General features: G+C 36.4%; 1 protein-coding gene across 3 annotated transcripts; it reads left to right on the top strand.

Annotated features, from left to right (window-relative positions):
* Window positions 1-11,924: 11,924 nt before the first annotated feature.
* LOC121241183 (auxin response factor 18-like) lies at window positions 11,925-16,741 on the top strand. 3 transcript variants are annotated; one of them, XM_041138845.1, is made up of 5 exons: window positions 11,935-12,746; window positions 12,951-14,185; window positions 15,197-16,095; window positions 16,273-16,338; window positions 16,423-16,741. In XM_041138845.1, exons 2-5 carry the CDS (start codon window positions 13,106-13,108, stop codon window positions 16,502-16,504), a joined length of 2,127 nt encoding a protein of 708 aa, XP_040994779.1. In that variant the 5' UTR covers window positions 11,935-12,746; window positions 12,951-13,105; the 3' UTR covers window positions 16,505-16,741. The 3 variants fall into 3 exon arrangements, with proteins under 3 accessions (XP_040994780.1, XP_040994779.1, XP_040994778.1); XM_041138844.1 differs by having other exon boundaries at window positions 11,935-12,825; XM_041138846.1 differs by lacking the exon at window positions 16,273-16,338 and having other exon boundaries at window positions 11,925-14,185.
* Window positions 16,742-17,827: the final 1,086 nt, after the last annotated feature.

Below are 17,827 nucleotides of genomic sequence, written 5' to 3'. Positions count from 1 at the left end.
GTTGAAATGCAGCTAGATCATAACAACTCAACTTCTCAACTCATGGCAGAAAGCACATCAACTCACCTAAAAAAATATTCTTGGGTGAAGGGCTCTACTCTGAAAACTAAAAAATTGAGCATACTAGGATCTAAGGAATTAGTGTTAGGCAAAGGGCTTTGCTCTGAAAACTAAAAATTGAAGAAGAAAGAAGGAAAGACACAGAGACTGGAAGAACTCAAAAGAATAATCCAGAATAAAATGCAATCTCAGCAAAAAACAAAAAACAAAAAAGGAAGCAAACTAGGAGGCCTTCGGCATGGCTTATGGTCGCGACTGTGGGAGTGTTAGGCCACGACGTTCAGAGAGAGGCCTTAGACCAAATCCCAAGTATCAGGGAGAAGGTTAGACGTGGGAACCAGTTGTATGCATACGGCGTGGACTGGGTCATAGGTAGTTAGAGGATGTTTTCTGCATATCTACTTCGTTAAGTTCGTTTACTGTGTTTTTTGCATGTTTATTTCGTGTGCTCTGTTTTCATGTTGTTACGTGCATGTGTTTCAGTTACTAGCTATTCAGTTGCATGTTGTCATTTATATCGGCAATTTGTTATTCATTTATTTGTGCGTGGCTTTGCTTATTTAAACAGCCAAAAGTTATCAATGAAGAGGAAGAAATCATTTTATCCAAAATGTGCAATACTTTCTCACCCGAAAAGAAAACAATTCACTTATCATTTGAATGTCTGCATTTGGGACTTATCATTAGCCTCAGAGCCAGGTTATTATGGGAACCAACAAAAATGGATTGAGCATCTGGAGGCTGGGCTCAGTGGAGTGCAAGATGGGTTAACAGGATGGAACTCGGCATGGCAGATAGACTTCGTCATGTGGAAGAAATTCTCAACTACCTCTCTGATGTCTTGATCACAAATCAGGAGAACCCCAACCACGACAACCATCACCGAGAGGGCAACGATGGGGGTTGACAGATCATCTCCTCCAAAATGGCGAACCTGGAATTCTCCAGATTTTCAGGGGATGACCTCATCGAATGGTTCAACCGTGTGCACCAGTTCTTTGAATACCAGGGCACGGCGGAAGCCCGAAAGGTTTCCATGGCAGCATACCATTTGGACAGAGAGGCTAACCAATGGTGGCAGTGGATTTGCAGAACATTTCAGGACGAAGGATAGGTGATTTCATGGAAGAAATTCAAAGAAGAACTCTGGGCTCGCTTCAGACCGTCAAAATGTGAGGACTTTGACGAAACTCTTTCACAAGTCAGACAGCTAGGGACTTTGAGGGACTACCAGCGCGAGTTTGAAAAGCTCAACAACAGGGTCCAAGGATGGACTCAGAAAGCATTGGTAGGGACGTTCATGTGCAGCTTGAAAGCTGAACTAGTGGATGGGATTCAGATGTTTAAGCCACAGTTGCTCAAAGAGGCCATTAACTTGGCAAGGATGAGGGACGATCAACTCACACGGCAAAGAAGATTCATGCGGTTACCACCTGTAATAGCTTCGTTAGCCCTTCCACAAGCCACTCGTGTAGCTCCAGCTACACTTGCGGGACCCATTAAACGTTTGTCTTGGGAGGAAATGCAAAGGAAGAGAGCACAAGGTCTCTGTTTCAACTGCAATGAATGATTTACAGCAAGCCATAGATGTCAAAAACCGCAGATATTACTCTTGGAGGGACATGCGGGTACCATGATATGTGAGGACATTACTGACCAACAAACGCTGGGAGATGACCATGGGGGAGATGCAGCAGAGGTCCAGGAACCAGAACTTCAACCAGAGATCACTTTGCATGCATTAACGGGATGGGCAGCACCGAAAACCACGCATGTAATAGCGAAAATGGGTCCCCACGAAATAATGGTGTTGATTGACAGCAGATCAACACACAACTTCATCAGCAACCATTTGGCAAGCATGCTCAGGTTGCCAATCATACCTACGAAGACATTCCCTATCGGGGTGGCAAACAAAGAAAGACCAACATGTCAGGGGCGTTACGATAAGGTACGGGTAGAATTACAAGGCACCGAATTTTACCTCACCCTTTTCTCTCTTCCTTTATCAGCTCTTGATTTTGTCCTTGCCGTTCAATGGCTTGAAATGCTGGGATCCGTAGTTTGTAACTGGAAACAGTTGACCATGGATTTTATTTGGGAGAATCAAGACCGAAGGCTGTAAGGGGTGGACATGCAAGTGATTTAGGCAGCTTCACCAAAAGAAATATCAAAGGAGTTGCACCAAGGACATGCATTATTTGTTGTATGTTTCCAACCAACTATGGAAACTGCACCACTTGATACACCAACTGAAGATAAGCAGTAGAGTATGTAGAGGTTATTGAAAGAATATGAGGACGTGTTTCAGAAGCCCTCAAGTTTACCACCTGCACGCGAAGTGGATCATTGTATTACGTTAAAGGAGGGGACCGAGCCAATTAACGTGCGCCCATATAGGTATGCCCACTTCCAGAAAGATGAAATCGAGAAATAGGTCCAAGAAATGTTAGATTCAGGGCTCATTCATCCTAGCACCAATCCCTTCTTGTCACCGATACTACTAGTGAAGAAAAGAGATGGTAGTTGATGATTTTGCGCAGACTACCGCACCCTTAACGTCACCACGGGATCATTTTCCCATTCCAACAATAGACGATATGTTGGAAGAATTATATGGCACCACTTACTTCACCAAATTTGATTTGAGGGCCGACTATCATCAAGTAAGAGTAAGTCCTCCCGATATTATTAAAACTGCTTTCCGTACTCATAATGGCCATTACAAATATCTCGTAATGCCTTTTGGCCTTTGTAATGCTCTCTTGACATTCCAGGCCATCATGAACTCAATATTTCGACCCTACCTTCGAAAGTTCATTTAGGTTTTTTTTATGATATTCTGGTATATAGTCCCACTTGGAATGAGCATGTGGTGCATGTTAGACAAACATTGGAGACCTTGCGATAGCATAAATTCTTTGCCAAAGCAAGCAAATGCATGTTTGGCCAACAGGAACTGGAATACTTGGGACACATTGTCACACATCAAGAAGTAAAGGTTGATAACAGTAAAATTGCAGCCATGGTTGCATGGCCAATCCCCACTAATATTTCTGAATTACGTAGTTTTTTAGGCTTAACAGAGCATTACAAGAAGTTTGTTCAAAATTACGGCGTCATAGCTCGACCCTTGACCAACCTGCTTAAGGAGGGAAAATTTGGCTGGCATGGTGAAGCTGACGTAGTCTTCCTGGCTCTCAAACAAGTAATGACAACCACTCCAACATTAGCTATGCCTAATTTCAATGACTCCTTCACCATTGAAACTGATGCATCTGGGGAGGAGATTGGCACAATTTTATCGCAGCAAGGCAGGCCCATTGCGTTTATGAGTCGAGCATTAGGGGTTACAAAAAAATCTTGGTCAACCTATGTCAAGGAAATGCTTGCAATTGTAGAGGCCATACGCTTATGGTGTCCTCATCTATTGGGAAAAAAATTCTTCATTTTAACCGACTAGTGTAGCTTGAAATATTCATGGAGCAGCGTGTGGCTACGCCAGAACAGTAGAAATGTGTAGTCAAACTAATGGGCTACGACTACGAGATCATTTACAGCCCAAGCCGTGAGAATTCAGCAGCGGACGCACTCTCACTCAAATCTGGTAGCCCAATTCTTCACCATCTGCATGTGCCAGAGGTGATCGTATGGGATGAGATTAAAAAAGCTTACGAAGGAGACTCGTATGTCCAATCTCTAACTCGCCTGGCAAATGCTCAACTAGAAGGGCCATATGCATGGCGTAATGGGTTGCTCTTATTTAAAGGGAGAGTAGTCATTCCTTCTCATGCAACATTACGGGAGAAACTACTACATGAAATGCACGATACAAAAATAGGATGACACTCTGGGGTCTTGCAGATGTTCAAGAAGTCAGCACAACAATTCTACTGGCCAAGAATGTACTAGGCGGTGTAGGAGTATGTCAAAAAATGTGAAACTTGCTAGGAGGTGAAGTCTGAAACAATGTCTCTAGTTGGGCTCCTGCAGCCGTTACCCATTCCATGTCAAGTGTGGGATGACATCACCTTAGACTTCATTGAAGGACTACCGACATTCCATGGCAAGGACACGATCCTAGTAGTTGTCGACCGTTTGAGTAAGTCTGCACATTTCCTATCCTTAACTCATCCTTTTACTACTAAAATCATGGTTGAAAGGTTTGTAGAAGGCATTATTAAATTGCATAGCCTACCCAAGTCCATTATCAGCGATTGGGACCCCATCTTTATCAGAAAATTCTGGTAGGAGTTTTTTCAAATGTTGGGAACCAAGCTACAACTCAGTTTCGCCTATCACCCACAGACGGACGAACAAACCGAAGTTGTCAATCGTTGTGTTGAACAATACCTCCGAAGTATGGTTCATCAGCGTGCAAGTGGAGCAACTACCTTCCATGGGCTGAGCTCTAGTACAATACAACGTATCATGCGTCCACAGGAATGACCCCTTTTCAGGTACTGTACAGTCGTTTACCCCCTTCAATCCCCATTTACCATAATGGGTTTTCTTCGGTGCATGAAGTAGACCAAAGTCTAGAAGCTAGAGACGAGCTGCTGCATCAACTCAAAAGCAATCTGGTGATTTCCATTAATCGCATAAAGCAAATTGCATATAAAAAATGTCGGGATGTTTCATTCGAAGTTGGTGATTTGGTGTTTCTTAAGTTGCACCCCTACAAACAATAGACAGTCGTCAAACGAGCCCACCAGAAGCTAGCTAGTCGCTTCTACAAACTTCAACTGCTGGAAGGAGCCCGCATTCATCCTATCTTCCACGTATCGCTCTTGAAAACTTTCGTAGGAGAGCTTGCAAAACCTTAAACGGAGTTGCCACAAGTAAATGATGAGGGGGTTGTTATACTCGAACCTCAGTACATACTGGACACTCGCTGGGTCAAGCGGGGGAATAAATTTGAAGAAGAAAATCTGGTCCAATGGAAACATCTACCTGTCGAGGACGCCACATGGGAGAACAACCAGTCCTTGCTTGAACGATTTCCTTCTGTGGACCTTGGGGACAAAAGTCCACTTGATGGGGGAGGTATTGTTAGGCCACGGCGTTCGGAGAGAGGCCTCAAGCCAAATCCCAAGTATCAGGGAGGAGGTTAGACGTGGGAACCAGTTGCATGCATACGCCATGGACTGGGTCATGGGCAATTAGAGGATGTTTTCTTCATATCTAGTTTGTTAAGTTCGTTTACTCTGTTTTTTGTATGTTTATTTCGTGTGCTCTGATTTCATGTTGTTACATGCATGTGTTTCGGTTACTAGCTATTCAGTTGCATGTTGTCATTTATTTCGGCAGTTTATTTGTCATTTATTTGTACGTGGCTTTGCTTATTTAAACAGTCAAAAGTTATCAATGGAGAGGAAGAAATCATTTTATCCAAACTGTGCGGTACTTTCTCACCCGAAAAGAAAAAAATTCACTTATCATTTGAATATCTACATTTGGGACCTATCTAGGAGACGTCGACGACTGTTATTCCTTCATCTAAAGTTGTTGCTCCTTCGTCTTTCTCAACTCTTGGCATAAAGCACATCAATTGAAGTTGTTGTTCCTTCGTCTTTCTCTTCTTGCGCGGGAGTAAGATGAATTTTTCTCTATCCTTTCTTTTTGTGAGGGAAGATAATTGTTTATGGTGAAAATAATATTTAGCCAGTCCAAAGGACTAGCCAGATTTGGCCAATGAATAAATCTTTGACTAAAATTATTGTTCATTTATTAAATCCATTACAATGGATTTTTGTGCAACTTAACTAAACTTTGGTCAAAATTTAACTAAGTTGAGTCCACTACTAGTACTATTACTCGCTATCCATTAAACAAATCCATTATCTGTCCAGATGTAAGGCAAATAGTGAATCTCCCTCTACAAGATCGACTGGTGTCTAGCTTGGGTATCGAAATTTTCGATGTAGCCCGGGTTTTTTCTGGCAACATGCACAAGCTTTTGTATACATACCTCTCTGCATACATACATATCTATCTTTATTATAAAAGCGCTTATTCGTCTATGAACAATTATTTGTATTTGATGTCCAAATTACATTTTTACACTGAGCTTTATGATGGGTTAAGTTGTATTCTGGGGAGGAACATTGGTATTTCTATGATGTCTGTTTTACTTTGCCTAATGGTATTCACATGACTACAAACTTGAAACTGCGTAATTATCTCCGTCGAATATGAAAAAAACGTGTGGCTTCTACCTAAGATATCTCTGATTGTGCAGCAGAAGATGTGCCTTTGAGGCCCTTTTTGGTCATTTTGTTTGCCTTGTAGTCAAGGACCTCGATGCCTTCTCTCTACCTTCTGGCGCCTTTACACTCCTTTTTATGTTTTTTTAACTATAGATCAGCAGATGTACTTAATTATTAATCTTTTAAAGTTTAAATTATTAATTTTGTAGTATTGATTTACCATTAATACGAAAATAATAAAACCAAAACAATGAGAAAAGAAGGTGTCTGGCAAAGGAAACGATGCGTGTCTCGTTAGTGTCGGGGAAATGTCGACGATGGATCATGGGTGGGCGACGATTGACGAAGACTCGCATCTTTTCGCTCGACCGGCACTCATCCAAAGACGGGTTTCAGCTGTGCTGTCGCTTTTCGAGGGTGTCCTGCCTGTTCTGGCCCTATACGTCTTGGTCTCTGGAGTTTGGAGGTTGAATGATGTGACCCTCTTCTCAAGGAAAAAGCTATTTTATCCGTATCCTTTGAGAAATTTTTTATTTTTTTATTTAATAATTGTAAAACTGATTTTAAATATATTGATATTTTTTTTATTTTTTTAAATTTAAATATATTAAAAAATATGAAAAAAAATAAAAAAAAAAAGGTTGGTTTGTTTTGTTAGGCCTTTGTTTCTTTTCAAAAAAAATTTCAATTCATCTTATTTAATTATTATAATTTTTAAAATTTTAATATAAAATAAAATAAATAATTTAATTTTTTTAATTTTAAAATAAAAATAATATTAAAAAAATATTTTTAATAATATTTTATTTAACTTTTAATTTATATTTCAATTCATCTTATTTTTTCTATTAAAACAAACGGACACTTAATGGTCGGGCCAAACAAAGCAAAATTAGATGAAGGCAAAAAAAGAAAACTGGGTTAATTAGGAGGTGCAATCATTCTGATTTGATGATGAAAAAGAGTGGTGAGAGTCCTAACTTTATAGGTACCCTTGCCTACTTACATTATTGTCATCCATTATGAGAAAGGTTGTGACATTTCATCTTATACTTTAATCATCTTACCATATTTAAGTTCTCTCAAAGTACTAAAAATTTATAAATAATTTGATTATCCGATGTTTTTCACAATTTTAAATAGTATACGTATGTATCCATATTTAAAAAAAAAAAATTTATGACTAATGTTAGAGAAAAAGTCTTGGATATACAAATTTTGGAAAAGTTTCTCTAAATATTTTTTTTTTAAAATTTTTTCAAAAAAAAAATCTAGGTTGAAAATTTGCATAAATCAAATAGAAACATGGGTATATAAAGCAAGTTAAAAATAAATAATAATAAAAATAAAATAGATGTAAGAGGAGAATATAGAACAGTATCAACAGCAGCCTTTGACGTTCTTTTCATTCAAAAGAATCAAAATCAGTTTTTGGAAGGACCACTTTTAAAAGCAAAAGACAACTCAACAAATCCCCACGCATTTAAGACCCTATTTATGTATGCGTGGGAGCTTCTTTGGCGCCCATGCGAGGGCAATCAAGGGCCTTAAATTGGATTGAAATGAAATATATATATATATATATAATAAATATTTTAATTATAAAAAAAATTTTATAAAAATAAATTTATAAATTATCGTTATTTAATATGATATATTAGATTATAAAATTATAAAATTTTATAAAATTAAATCTAGTTATCATATAAAATAATATTATTTTGTATTCAATTTATTTTTATAGAATCTATTTATGTCTATAATATTTTTTATATATACATATATATATATATATATAGATTAGGACGAAAATAATATAATATAGTTGAAAAGCCACCTACAAAAACATTGATGTTGGTCGCATTTATTGTAATGTTATTTTTAAGGTCGATCGTGTCTAAATTGGTTCCATGTTGTTTGTCGGTATGGAAGTTGATTCTTAACCAACCAATCTCAATCTTTTCTCTCGTGATCATCCACTTGGCTTGCTGTTCATAAAAGCATGCTAATTAATTAGAGGGGTCCCTTTTATTTATTTATTTATTTTCAATAAATAAATAAAATTAGATATATATTGTATTATAAAATATATATTGTATTTTGGTCATTTACCTATCATTTTAATATGTATTAAAAACACAGTGTTTTAGGATTTTATGAAATACATCGGTCATTGTTATACGTTTGAATAAATGAATTTTGATTTTGGAGAAGGATTTAGATTCGAGCCAAACTCCAGATCTTCCCTTTCTGATATAAACTAAATATTAGGTTTGAATTTGGATAAAATCTAAATAGGATTCTAATGACTCAAAATCTTGAGTTTCAAATTATATTTATTGAGAAGGAATTTCAATTCATTCTAGCAAATAGATTACAATGAATTTTAAATCGATTAGTTTCTACATAATCCATTAAGACAAATAATTTTAAAATTAACGTATTTGGAATCAAAATATTCTATTCTCAAATCGGTGTGTAGAGCAAACCATCTAGATCATTTAAATTGTAAGATTCAAGTTTTAAAGTTGAAAAATACTCTAACTACAATGAGATTACACAAAATAATCTCATAAACTGACGTGATTTGATGTAGTTTGTCAGATTGTAAAGTAGATCTAACGATTTAAATAAAGTTACGTTAGTTTGTAGAATTACTTTTGTATAATTTCTTTATGAATGTAGCGCTCCTCTAATAAGCAATTTACTAAGTATATTATACATGCCGACTTGAGAATAAAATTTTTCAAAATCTAAATCCAAATATAAATTTTTGCATTCGCAACTCGTGTATTTATATCAAATGAATACTATATGTTTCATCTAAAATGAAGAAGGTTTTTATTGGAATGAATGATTCATTGGTTATCAAAGAAAAACAAAAAACAAAAAAAACAAAAAACGAAGAAGGTTTTATTTCCACAAAAGGGTTTCAAGACACAATTTGGTAGCACATCCATACATACATACATATAAATATATAAACATACATATAAATGTTTATTTATATGTATATATTGTTGTGGTTATGTGATCCGTAGAATAAAACTAAAACGATCAAAGCTAGGTCCAAGTCTTAAAGTGTATTGAATCGTGGCACATGATCAAGATTGAAGACATATTGCATGCAATATTTATTAAGATATCATGACAAATTAATCATGAATTGATTGATGATCCTGTACTACCTTTGAATGGTAATTGATTAATCTAATTTACTTAGAAACCTCATGAAGATTTAACGTTGAAAAACTCATAACCTAATTAGAACTAATTATTAAGTATCATGTCGTGAATTATACATCAATATTTTGACCTTTTGGATTTGATTTAATTTTAAATATCAAAAACTTGTTCATTAATGTCACTTAATTGACTGAAGTAATCGATCTTTGTTCTAACAGTACTAACATTAGGGTATCATATTACATTTAAATTTAATTAAATTGTTATTTATATAAATCGTTATGTAAAGATAACGTAGTTAAGCTGTGAAACCACATAGTCGAAAAATATGTCATGCGATAATTTGTAATGCCCCAATGGAAGGCTCAAACCATATAATTTATATTCTAAAAGGACCGGTTAATGATATAATTAGAATCACATTGAAATATTATAAAGAGTAAAAACTTATACTTCTCAAATAATGTGAGATTCCATACACCACCTATCATTATCCTTCTCATATGAGGTATTACAAGCTTATTATTAAATTCCACATTATTCGTAAAAGATATTAGTTGATTAATTAGCATGAGTGACAAACTTTTGGTATTGTTGCCAACATGAAATTTAGCATGCACAATAATTAAGTATTTGATAAACATGCAATCCAAGGGATGAGATTCAGTATCAGCTTAGTGGTTGGTAAGAATATGATTGAAAGTTAGTGAGTGGTATAACATTTACACGCTACATGTTCATGCCACAAATTCCACCCCCTAAACTAATTTTGAATCATCATTTACTGTATAATTAATTGTACGCAACGTATTATATAGCTATATATATATATATATATATATAAGGTGATGATATCATCAGTGTTCTTTGGCAACAAATTCAACCATATATATAGTAAATTATATTTTTTTCTATCTGTTTTTCTGAAATAATGCTAGATATAGAATTATGACGTACAGATTTCGTATAATCTTTTTAAAATAAAGTGAAATCTATTGTAAAATAGTTAAATTTTTATACTCATCTCTTTTGTTTTTTCAAAAGAGAAATATTTTAAACATAAATAAATTTTATAAAAATAAATTCACAAACTGACATAATTTGATATGATATATTAAATTATAAAATTATATTTATTATAAAATAAATATAACATATAGTATAAAACTATATTAATTTATAAATTTATTTATTTTTAACTATAGCACTTCTTTTTTTCAGGAAACTGAGTGTAAAACATTAGTAGTGATCTAGCTTGCGAAGAGTAATGATATACCTATAATTTTTTTATAATTATTTTATAATTTATTTCAATTAACAAATAAAATTATATTATTTCATTAAAAATAAATTTTAATATTATAAAATTATCTTTTATTATCTTTTATAAAATAGTTATAAAATAATTGAAAGGTTATATTTTTCGCCTACGATTGTGGTTGGGTTGAAAGGTGGGGTCCTGATAGCTAGTAAAGTCTCTGCGGGTGGAAAATCGTGTCTTTATATTGTATTTGTGTCGTGTCAAGTCATAAATATTCGACTCTATAAATCAATTCGAACCTAATTCGTTAAGTTAAACGTGTCAAACTTTTAAACTCTAACTCAATCAATTTAGATAACGGGTCGTGTCGTTTCAGTCATTTTGATTCGTTTAATAATTAAATAGAAATATATTATCACAACACGACTCATTTGAACCCATTTGTTTCATGTAAATAGATTGAATTATAACTCATAACTCATTTGATGTGATCAACATAATTTTACATAAAAGTTAAAATCTACATTTATTAATAACCGCAATATCTTAAAAAATATATATAAATATTTTTCAAATTTTAACATATAATAAAACTAATATTACAAATCATACAATAACAAATATGAGTATAGATCTAAAATTACAATCCCAACAATAAAAACAATACAAATATAAGCATACTGAGAAATACTAATATTACAACTTAATAATAATAAAATTTTAATTTTAAAATAAATTCTAAACAGGTAAAAATAAATTGATTTTATGTTAAATAGGTTGACCCGTTATTGATCTGTTTATAAGTCGTACCTTAACGGGTCACCCGCTTTAACCCGAACCTTTTAACATTAAATCTAAAATCTGCTAATTTTATGTCGTATTCGTATTGAGTTCATGGGTCATGTCACATATTGCCAGTTATCATCCATAAAATTTCCTAGTATCAACCACTCGCTTAGGAGCTATCTTTAGTTTTTGGATACTAACCAAAAAATAAGAATAATGCTATTATATTTTTTCATTTTATCTTATTATTTTGACCATTCATGTATTTAATTTATTTTTTAATTATTTTTTATTTATTAATTAAGGAAATCATTATTAATATATTAATTTTTTTTTAATTTTTTAAAAAACAAAGGAACCACGTTAATGCTTCCACGACCTCCTCGCCAAACCCGACCAAAAGATCGCCGACACCCACTCACGCTTTCATTCGCGTCTAGTCCACGCTCTTATCATCTACCCCCGTTGAAACCAGGGGCTGCCTAATCCGTATGGAGAACCACGGTTAGTTAACCGCGATATTTCATAACATCGTGATATGATGTCGAGGTTTAAGGTTTCAAAAAACAATTGTTATCTGGTTGATTTTAAGATTTGTTTCTGTTCTGACGATGGTTTTGTTTTTTTTGAGATTGGAATCAAACAGTAGATAAGAACAAAAATCTGGGTAAGAGAGAGACTAATGCTGCTGATATATATATATATGTGCGCTGATCTTTATTGCTCTGAAGCGTGCCGTGCATTGGGGAGATGTGAACTCTGTCATGCCGTACTGTATACGATCGATGCTATTAATGTCTCCCTTCCTGCCCGTGCATGAATGAAGTCACTGCAATCGAATCAAATCATATTCTGCAGATTTCTTGAATTGAAAAATAGCAAACTGCAAAGCTTATTCTTTTTCGCTTTTTTTGCATTTGCTTGAACTGTTGTTGCTGTAACAGTTGAAGGTTTACCGTTTACCAGACGGGCAGACGTTGTTACCAAAGTTCATCATTCCTCTGGAAGGTCTTCTGAATTTCAAGTATTTTTATCCTTTTGTGAAACTGTTGTATTGTCATTTATTTTTCTGGGAGCGTCTGAATCTTGAAATTGATCGGAGAAGAAGAAATATCTGTCATCAAGACAAAATGTGCAGTAAGCTCCATCTGTGAAAACTTCCAAACTTCGATAGAGGCCTTTCGAGGGAGACTGCTTACCATCTATTTTTTAGTTAATTTGGAGCTTCAAAAATTGCAAGAAAGGTCTCTTCCAGAAAGTCTTTGAGTCTCTGTAAAGAGTCTCCGGCCGCTTATCTTTTGATTTTAATGCTCAGAAAAGAAGGTGAAAAAGTGGACTTTTATTTTCATAGAACCATAGGCCTCCCCCAACGGTGTGAATTTAATGAAGTGGTTCACTTCTTATGCATGCTTAACTTGTTTTTTTGATATTTTTTCGGTTGCTCACAGCATTTACTGTCATACTGAGTTATAGACTGGAGCTCCTTCAAGCGCTGCGGAGTAGAAGCCTTTATTTCCTTGAAAAAAATTCCAGTATAATAATCATAAAATAGCCTGTTTTGTTTTATCGCTGATTTTCAACTCTCAAAATTCGCATTCTAAGAATGGAGGCAGAGAAGTGCTTGGATTCTCAGCTATGGCACGCCTGCGCCGGAGGTATGGCCCAGATGCCTCCGGTTAACTCCAAGGTCTTCTACTTCCCTCAAGGCCACGCCGAGCACGCCCAGGCCCACGTCGATTTCACCGCCCTACCCAGAATCCCTGCTTTCATTCCTTGCCGAGTTGGGGCCGTGAAGTTCTTGGCTGACCCTGACACCGATGAGGTTTTCGCCAAGATCAGATTGGTTTCAATGAGAAACTCTGAGCTTGGCTTTGATGACGATCGTGTTCTAGGGTCAGGTGGGTCTGAGAATCCAGAGAAGCCCGCTTCCTTCGCGAAGACATTGACTCAATCAGACGCCAACAACGGTGGCGGTTTCTCGGTTCCGAGGTACTGCGCCGAGACGATCTTTCCGCGACTGGATTACACGGCGGATCCACCGGTTCAGACAGTGATTGTCAAGGATGTTCACGGCGTGGCCTGGAAATTTAGGCATATTTATAGAGGGACGCCGCGTCGGCATCTGTTGACGACTGGGTGGAGCACATTCGTGAACCACAAGAAGCTGGTTGCAGGGGACTCTGTTGTGTTCTTGAGAGCTGAAAATGGTGATCTTTGTATCGGTATTCGGCGAGCCAAGAGGGGGAATGGACTGTCTCCAGAGTTTCCATCTGGGTGGAACTCCGGTCCCTGCCATACTGATTCACCATATGGTGGATTTTCAGTGCTTTTGAGGGAGGACAACACAGTAATGCGAAATGGTTGCGGAAATTCAAGTCCCAGTGGCAATTTGAGAAGAAAAGGAAAGGTGAGGCCTGAATCGGTTACTGAAGCAGTCGCTCTTGCTGCTGCTGGGCAGCCATTTGAGGTTACATATTATCCCAGGGCAAGCACGCCGGAATTTTTTGTTAAGGCCTCGGCTGTGAAGGCAGCGATGAGGATGCAATGGTGCTCTGGGATGAGGTTTAAGATGGCATTTGAAACTGAGGATTCTTCCCGGATAAGCTGGTTCATGGGAACCATAGCTTCTGTTCAGGTTTCTGATCCCCTACGTTGGCCTAATTCCCCCTGGAGGCTTCTTCAGGTGTTGTATTCCTCTACTATTCTTATAGCTTTGTTCAAGAATTTGGAATTTTGTTGGTTGTTGAATGTGATTCCTCTTAGAAATATGTTAGATTTATTATGTTTCTTTGGCACTCAGCTTTTGATCACGTTTGTTGGTTGGGTTGAATGACATTTATTAACTTGGATATTTTCTGATCGCATTTCTTAGGCTACTTGCCTTTTGTCAGTTCGTGTTACTCTAGAATCTGAGGTCTCCTGAACTTTAGGTCAGGTTTGTGGAATGCTTGCTCTAATATTACTGTTGAGTAGAGCAGAGTGCATCTTGGCTTTGTAGGATACTTCTTTGCGACACTGTATCTTTAAATTTTCACGTTTTTCTCTGTCTATCAGAAACCATATACCTAATTTTCTGGCTGCATAGTAAAGATTTCAGGAAAACCATTTGTGATACTGCAGATCTAGTATATAAATGTTGCCAAGTATGATGTTTGTTGTGTAATGGACACATGCAACTGTACAAGTGTAAGACCCAAAATTTTACATAGGGCAGTTGAAGAACCCACGGACAATTTATGATGCTTTGTTTAAACATTTACAATTTAAGTACACACGTTGCCTTCTCTATTATTACTCTTGATTTTGGTAGAAATATTCAGACGTCAAAAATTCCTCTTAGTATAAATGGCAGACCAATTTTTCATGTCAAACTTGTGCCTGTTGTGCACCTAGAGGGATTCAAATAGTGTATCTTTTGATTCCCATCCCTCTGTAGAATATAAAATCAGTGTTCTTAGGATGAACCTTGTTTCCAAACTCTGATTTCAAGAAAGAAAAAACAGAAATTTTGGGGGATGGGGGTGGGGTAAGTAAAAGAGAGGCCACAGTTTGTAGCTATACATAATGTAATTCTACACAACAGCATTTAATCAGATTTAAGAAAAGTATCTAACATGTTACGCAAAGCCTGACCTCAATCCATCCTGCTGCTAGTATTTTCTGCTTTCATATCTATTTGTAAACAACATTTCAGGTGACATGGGATGAGCCAGATTTGCTACATAACGTGAAGTGTGTCAGCCCATGGTTGGTTGAACTGGTATCACACATTCCCACCACTCATCTCTCACCCTTCTTACCACCAAGAAAGAAATTGCACCTCCTGCAACACCCAGACTTTCCCCCTGATGGCCAATGTTCACTGCCATCAATTTCAGGCAACCCCCTTAGGCCCAGCAGCCCCATGTGTTTTCTATCGGATTACACTCTTGCAGGCATACAGGGAGCCAGGCATGCTCAATTTGGAATATCTTTATCAGATCTCCACTTTAACAGCAAACTGCAGTCAGGGCTGTTTCCAGCCAATGTCCAGCGGTTGAAAATACCTGCAAGAACTTGCGATGGCATCTTGGCAGGCGACAAAAACAGCAATGAAAACTTATCTTGTTTGCTGACCATAGGAAATTCTTGTCAGAATTTGGAGAAATCAGATAATGTGAAAAGACACCAGTTTTTACTTTTCGGTCAACCAATACTCACTGAGCAGCAGATCTCTCGGAGTTCTAATGACAAAGTCTCACAAATTCTTGACAGGAAAAATACATCAGATGAGAATCAAGAAGTGAGGTTTCTTTCTGATGGTTCAGGATCCACGCTCGAGCAGCTTTCACCCGAAAAATCATCAAGTGCTGGATCTTCATGGCACCAGGGTTTCCAAGACACTGAACTTGGGCTGGACACTGGTCATTGCAAGGTATTCATGCAGTCGGAGGATGTGGGACGCACACTTGACCTATCAGTTTTTGATTCTTATGAAGAGCTGTACAGGAGGCTAGCCAACATGTTTGGAATAGAAAGATCAGACATGCTAAGCCCTGTGCTCTACCAAGATGCAACTGGTGCTGTCAAGCAAACTGGAGATGAACCATTCAGGTGATTTTTTTTTTTTTTTAATCTTAATTTTCTTTTGTTTTTTGCTATCATCTTATAGCCCTCAAGATTTGTTAGTTCTTCGTTTGAAAATCTTAGACATCTTAAATATATTTCTCTCACTTTGTTGGTATATAAATAATTTTTGGTCTTCTCTTATTCCCTCTGTTGGAATTGCAGTGATTTTTTGAAAACTGCAAAAAGACTTACCATTCTGAAAGATTCAGACAGCAACAATATTCGAAGGTAAACCAGCATAAATAATTAATTGCAAATAATTTTTGGTTCAATAAGCATTCTTCAGATTCGTGTTTTAATGTTGTTTTTCAGGACGTGGGTTACAGGGATGAGGAATGCTGAAAATGGACTAGATGCATCAAACAAGACAGGTCCCTTGAGCATATTTGCCTAATAGTGTGGATTTTGATTCTTGTTGAAAAAACTGAATAAATCATGAAGGTTGCGTATTTCTTTTACAAAATGTAGTTAGGAGAAACCAGGAATGAAACTCTTCATCTTTTTTTTTTTTTTTTTTTTCCTATTTTTATGGTGATGCCTTGGTTTGTTTTGAATTTTAAATGTCTACACGTTTGCTGAAATTTGGTGATTAACATTATGGTGAACTTCTCATGTATACGTTTGCCTTGAATCCATCTCTTCTACTTTCTCTTTCTTTTCGAGACACCAATGCATGTCTCAAAAAGAATTTGCTTCAAGCACATCCCTTGCATTACTATGAGTACTAGAAACTAAATGCCAGTCATTTTATACATGAAGTTCCCCTTCAGGTTTCTTACCTTGGTTGAAAAGTTGTGTGCTACACCTTTTGTTAGAGTGGCAGGCACTTTGTTAATGTCATGGAAAAAATTTCATAGAGATTCATGAGATGAGGTCCAAATATCAAAATAATTCCTTGGTTCAAATGTTGTTAGTTTTGTGGTGGAAAATGCTGACTTGGCACAGGGCAGTTTAGTGATAGTCAAATATATACACGTGTCCTATTATCGGTTACATATGACATCTATCCTATAAGAATAATTTTATTTAAAGGTTTTTACACCACACACTATCCATGTGGCATAATTTGATTTGGAAGATAAGTTTTAAAACTTGAATCTTATAAATCATGCCATGTGGATGGTGTGTGGTGTAAAAAGATCTTCAAATAGCACTAAAGAAGGAATATTTTGCTATATGAACTTAATACCAGGATCTCTATGAAACTTTTTCAACCCAAGGACTGGTATAGTAGTTAATTAATGAACTACCTCTGAGCATGCTATTAAAGAATCTGCAATGGCAAACTCAGGTGAATATGCTAAACCCAAAGTGTTCATGTATTAATAGTCCTGAAATAGGGTGGGTCCGAAGAGTTTTTGCCTTGGAGAGGATTCCCGACATTAAAAAAAAAAATATATTAATAGCCCTGAAATCTCCCTCTGTTTTTAACTTCATGGGGGAAGCAGTCAAGAGCCTGTGAACTCTCAAGCCACAGTTAGTTTGGTACAACACTGCTTTTGGGTTCCTGAATGGCACTACTTCCTCTTTGACTTTCTTGAGTTGGCCTTTGCTTGCTTGTTGTCTGATATCCTCTTGAAACTGGATGAAAATAAGACTGCCGTGCCAATACTAGAAATTCCAGATGCCTCTGGATTTGACCTTTTTCACAAACTGATCCTTGAGGTTGACAAAATCTCACAGAGATCTATGGTTTATTAGTTCAGCAATTGAAAAT

This window comes from Juglans microcarpa x Juglans regia, chromosome 7S (assembly GCF_004785595.1).
Source record: "Juglans microcarpa x Juglans regia isolate MS1-56 chromosome 7S, Jm3101_v1.0, whole genome shotgun sequence".
In the NCBI taxonomy this organism is placed as follows: domain Eukaryota; kingdom Viridiplantae; phylum Streptophyta; class Magnoliopsida; order Fagales; family Juglandaceae; genus Juglans; species Juglans microcarpa x Juglans regia.
The sequence above is the reverse complement of the archived record's forward strand: the minus strand, read 5'-3'. Positions and strand labels throughout refer to the sequence as shown.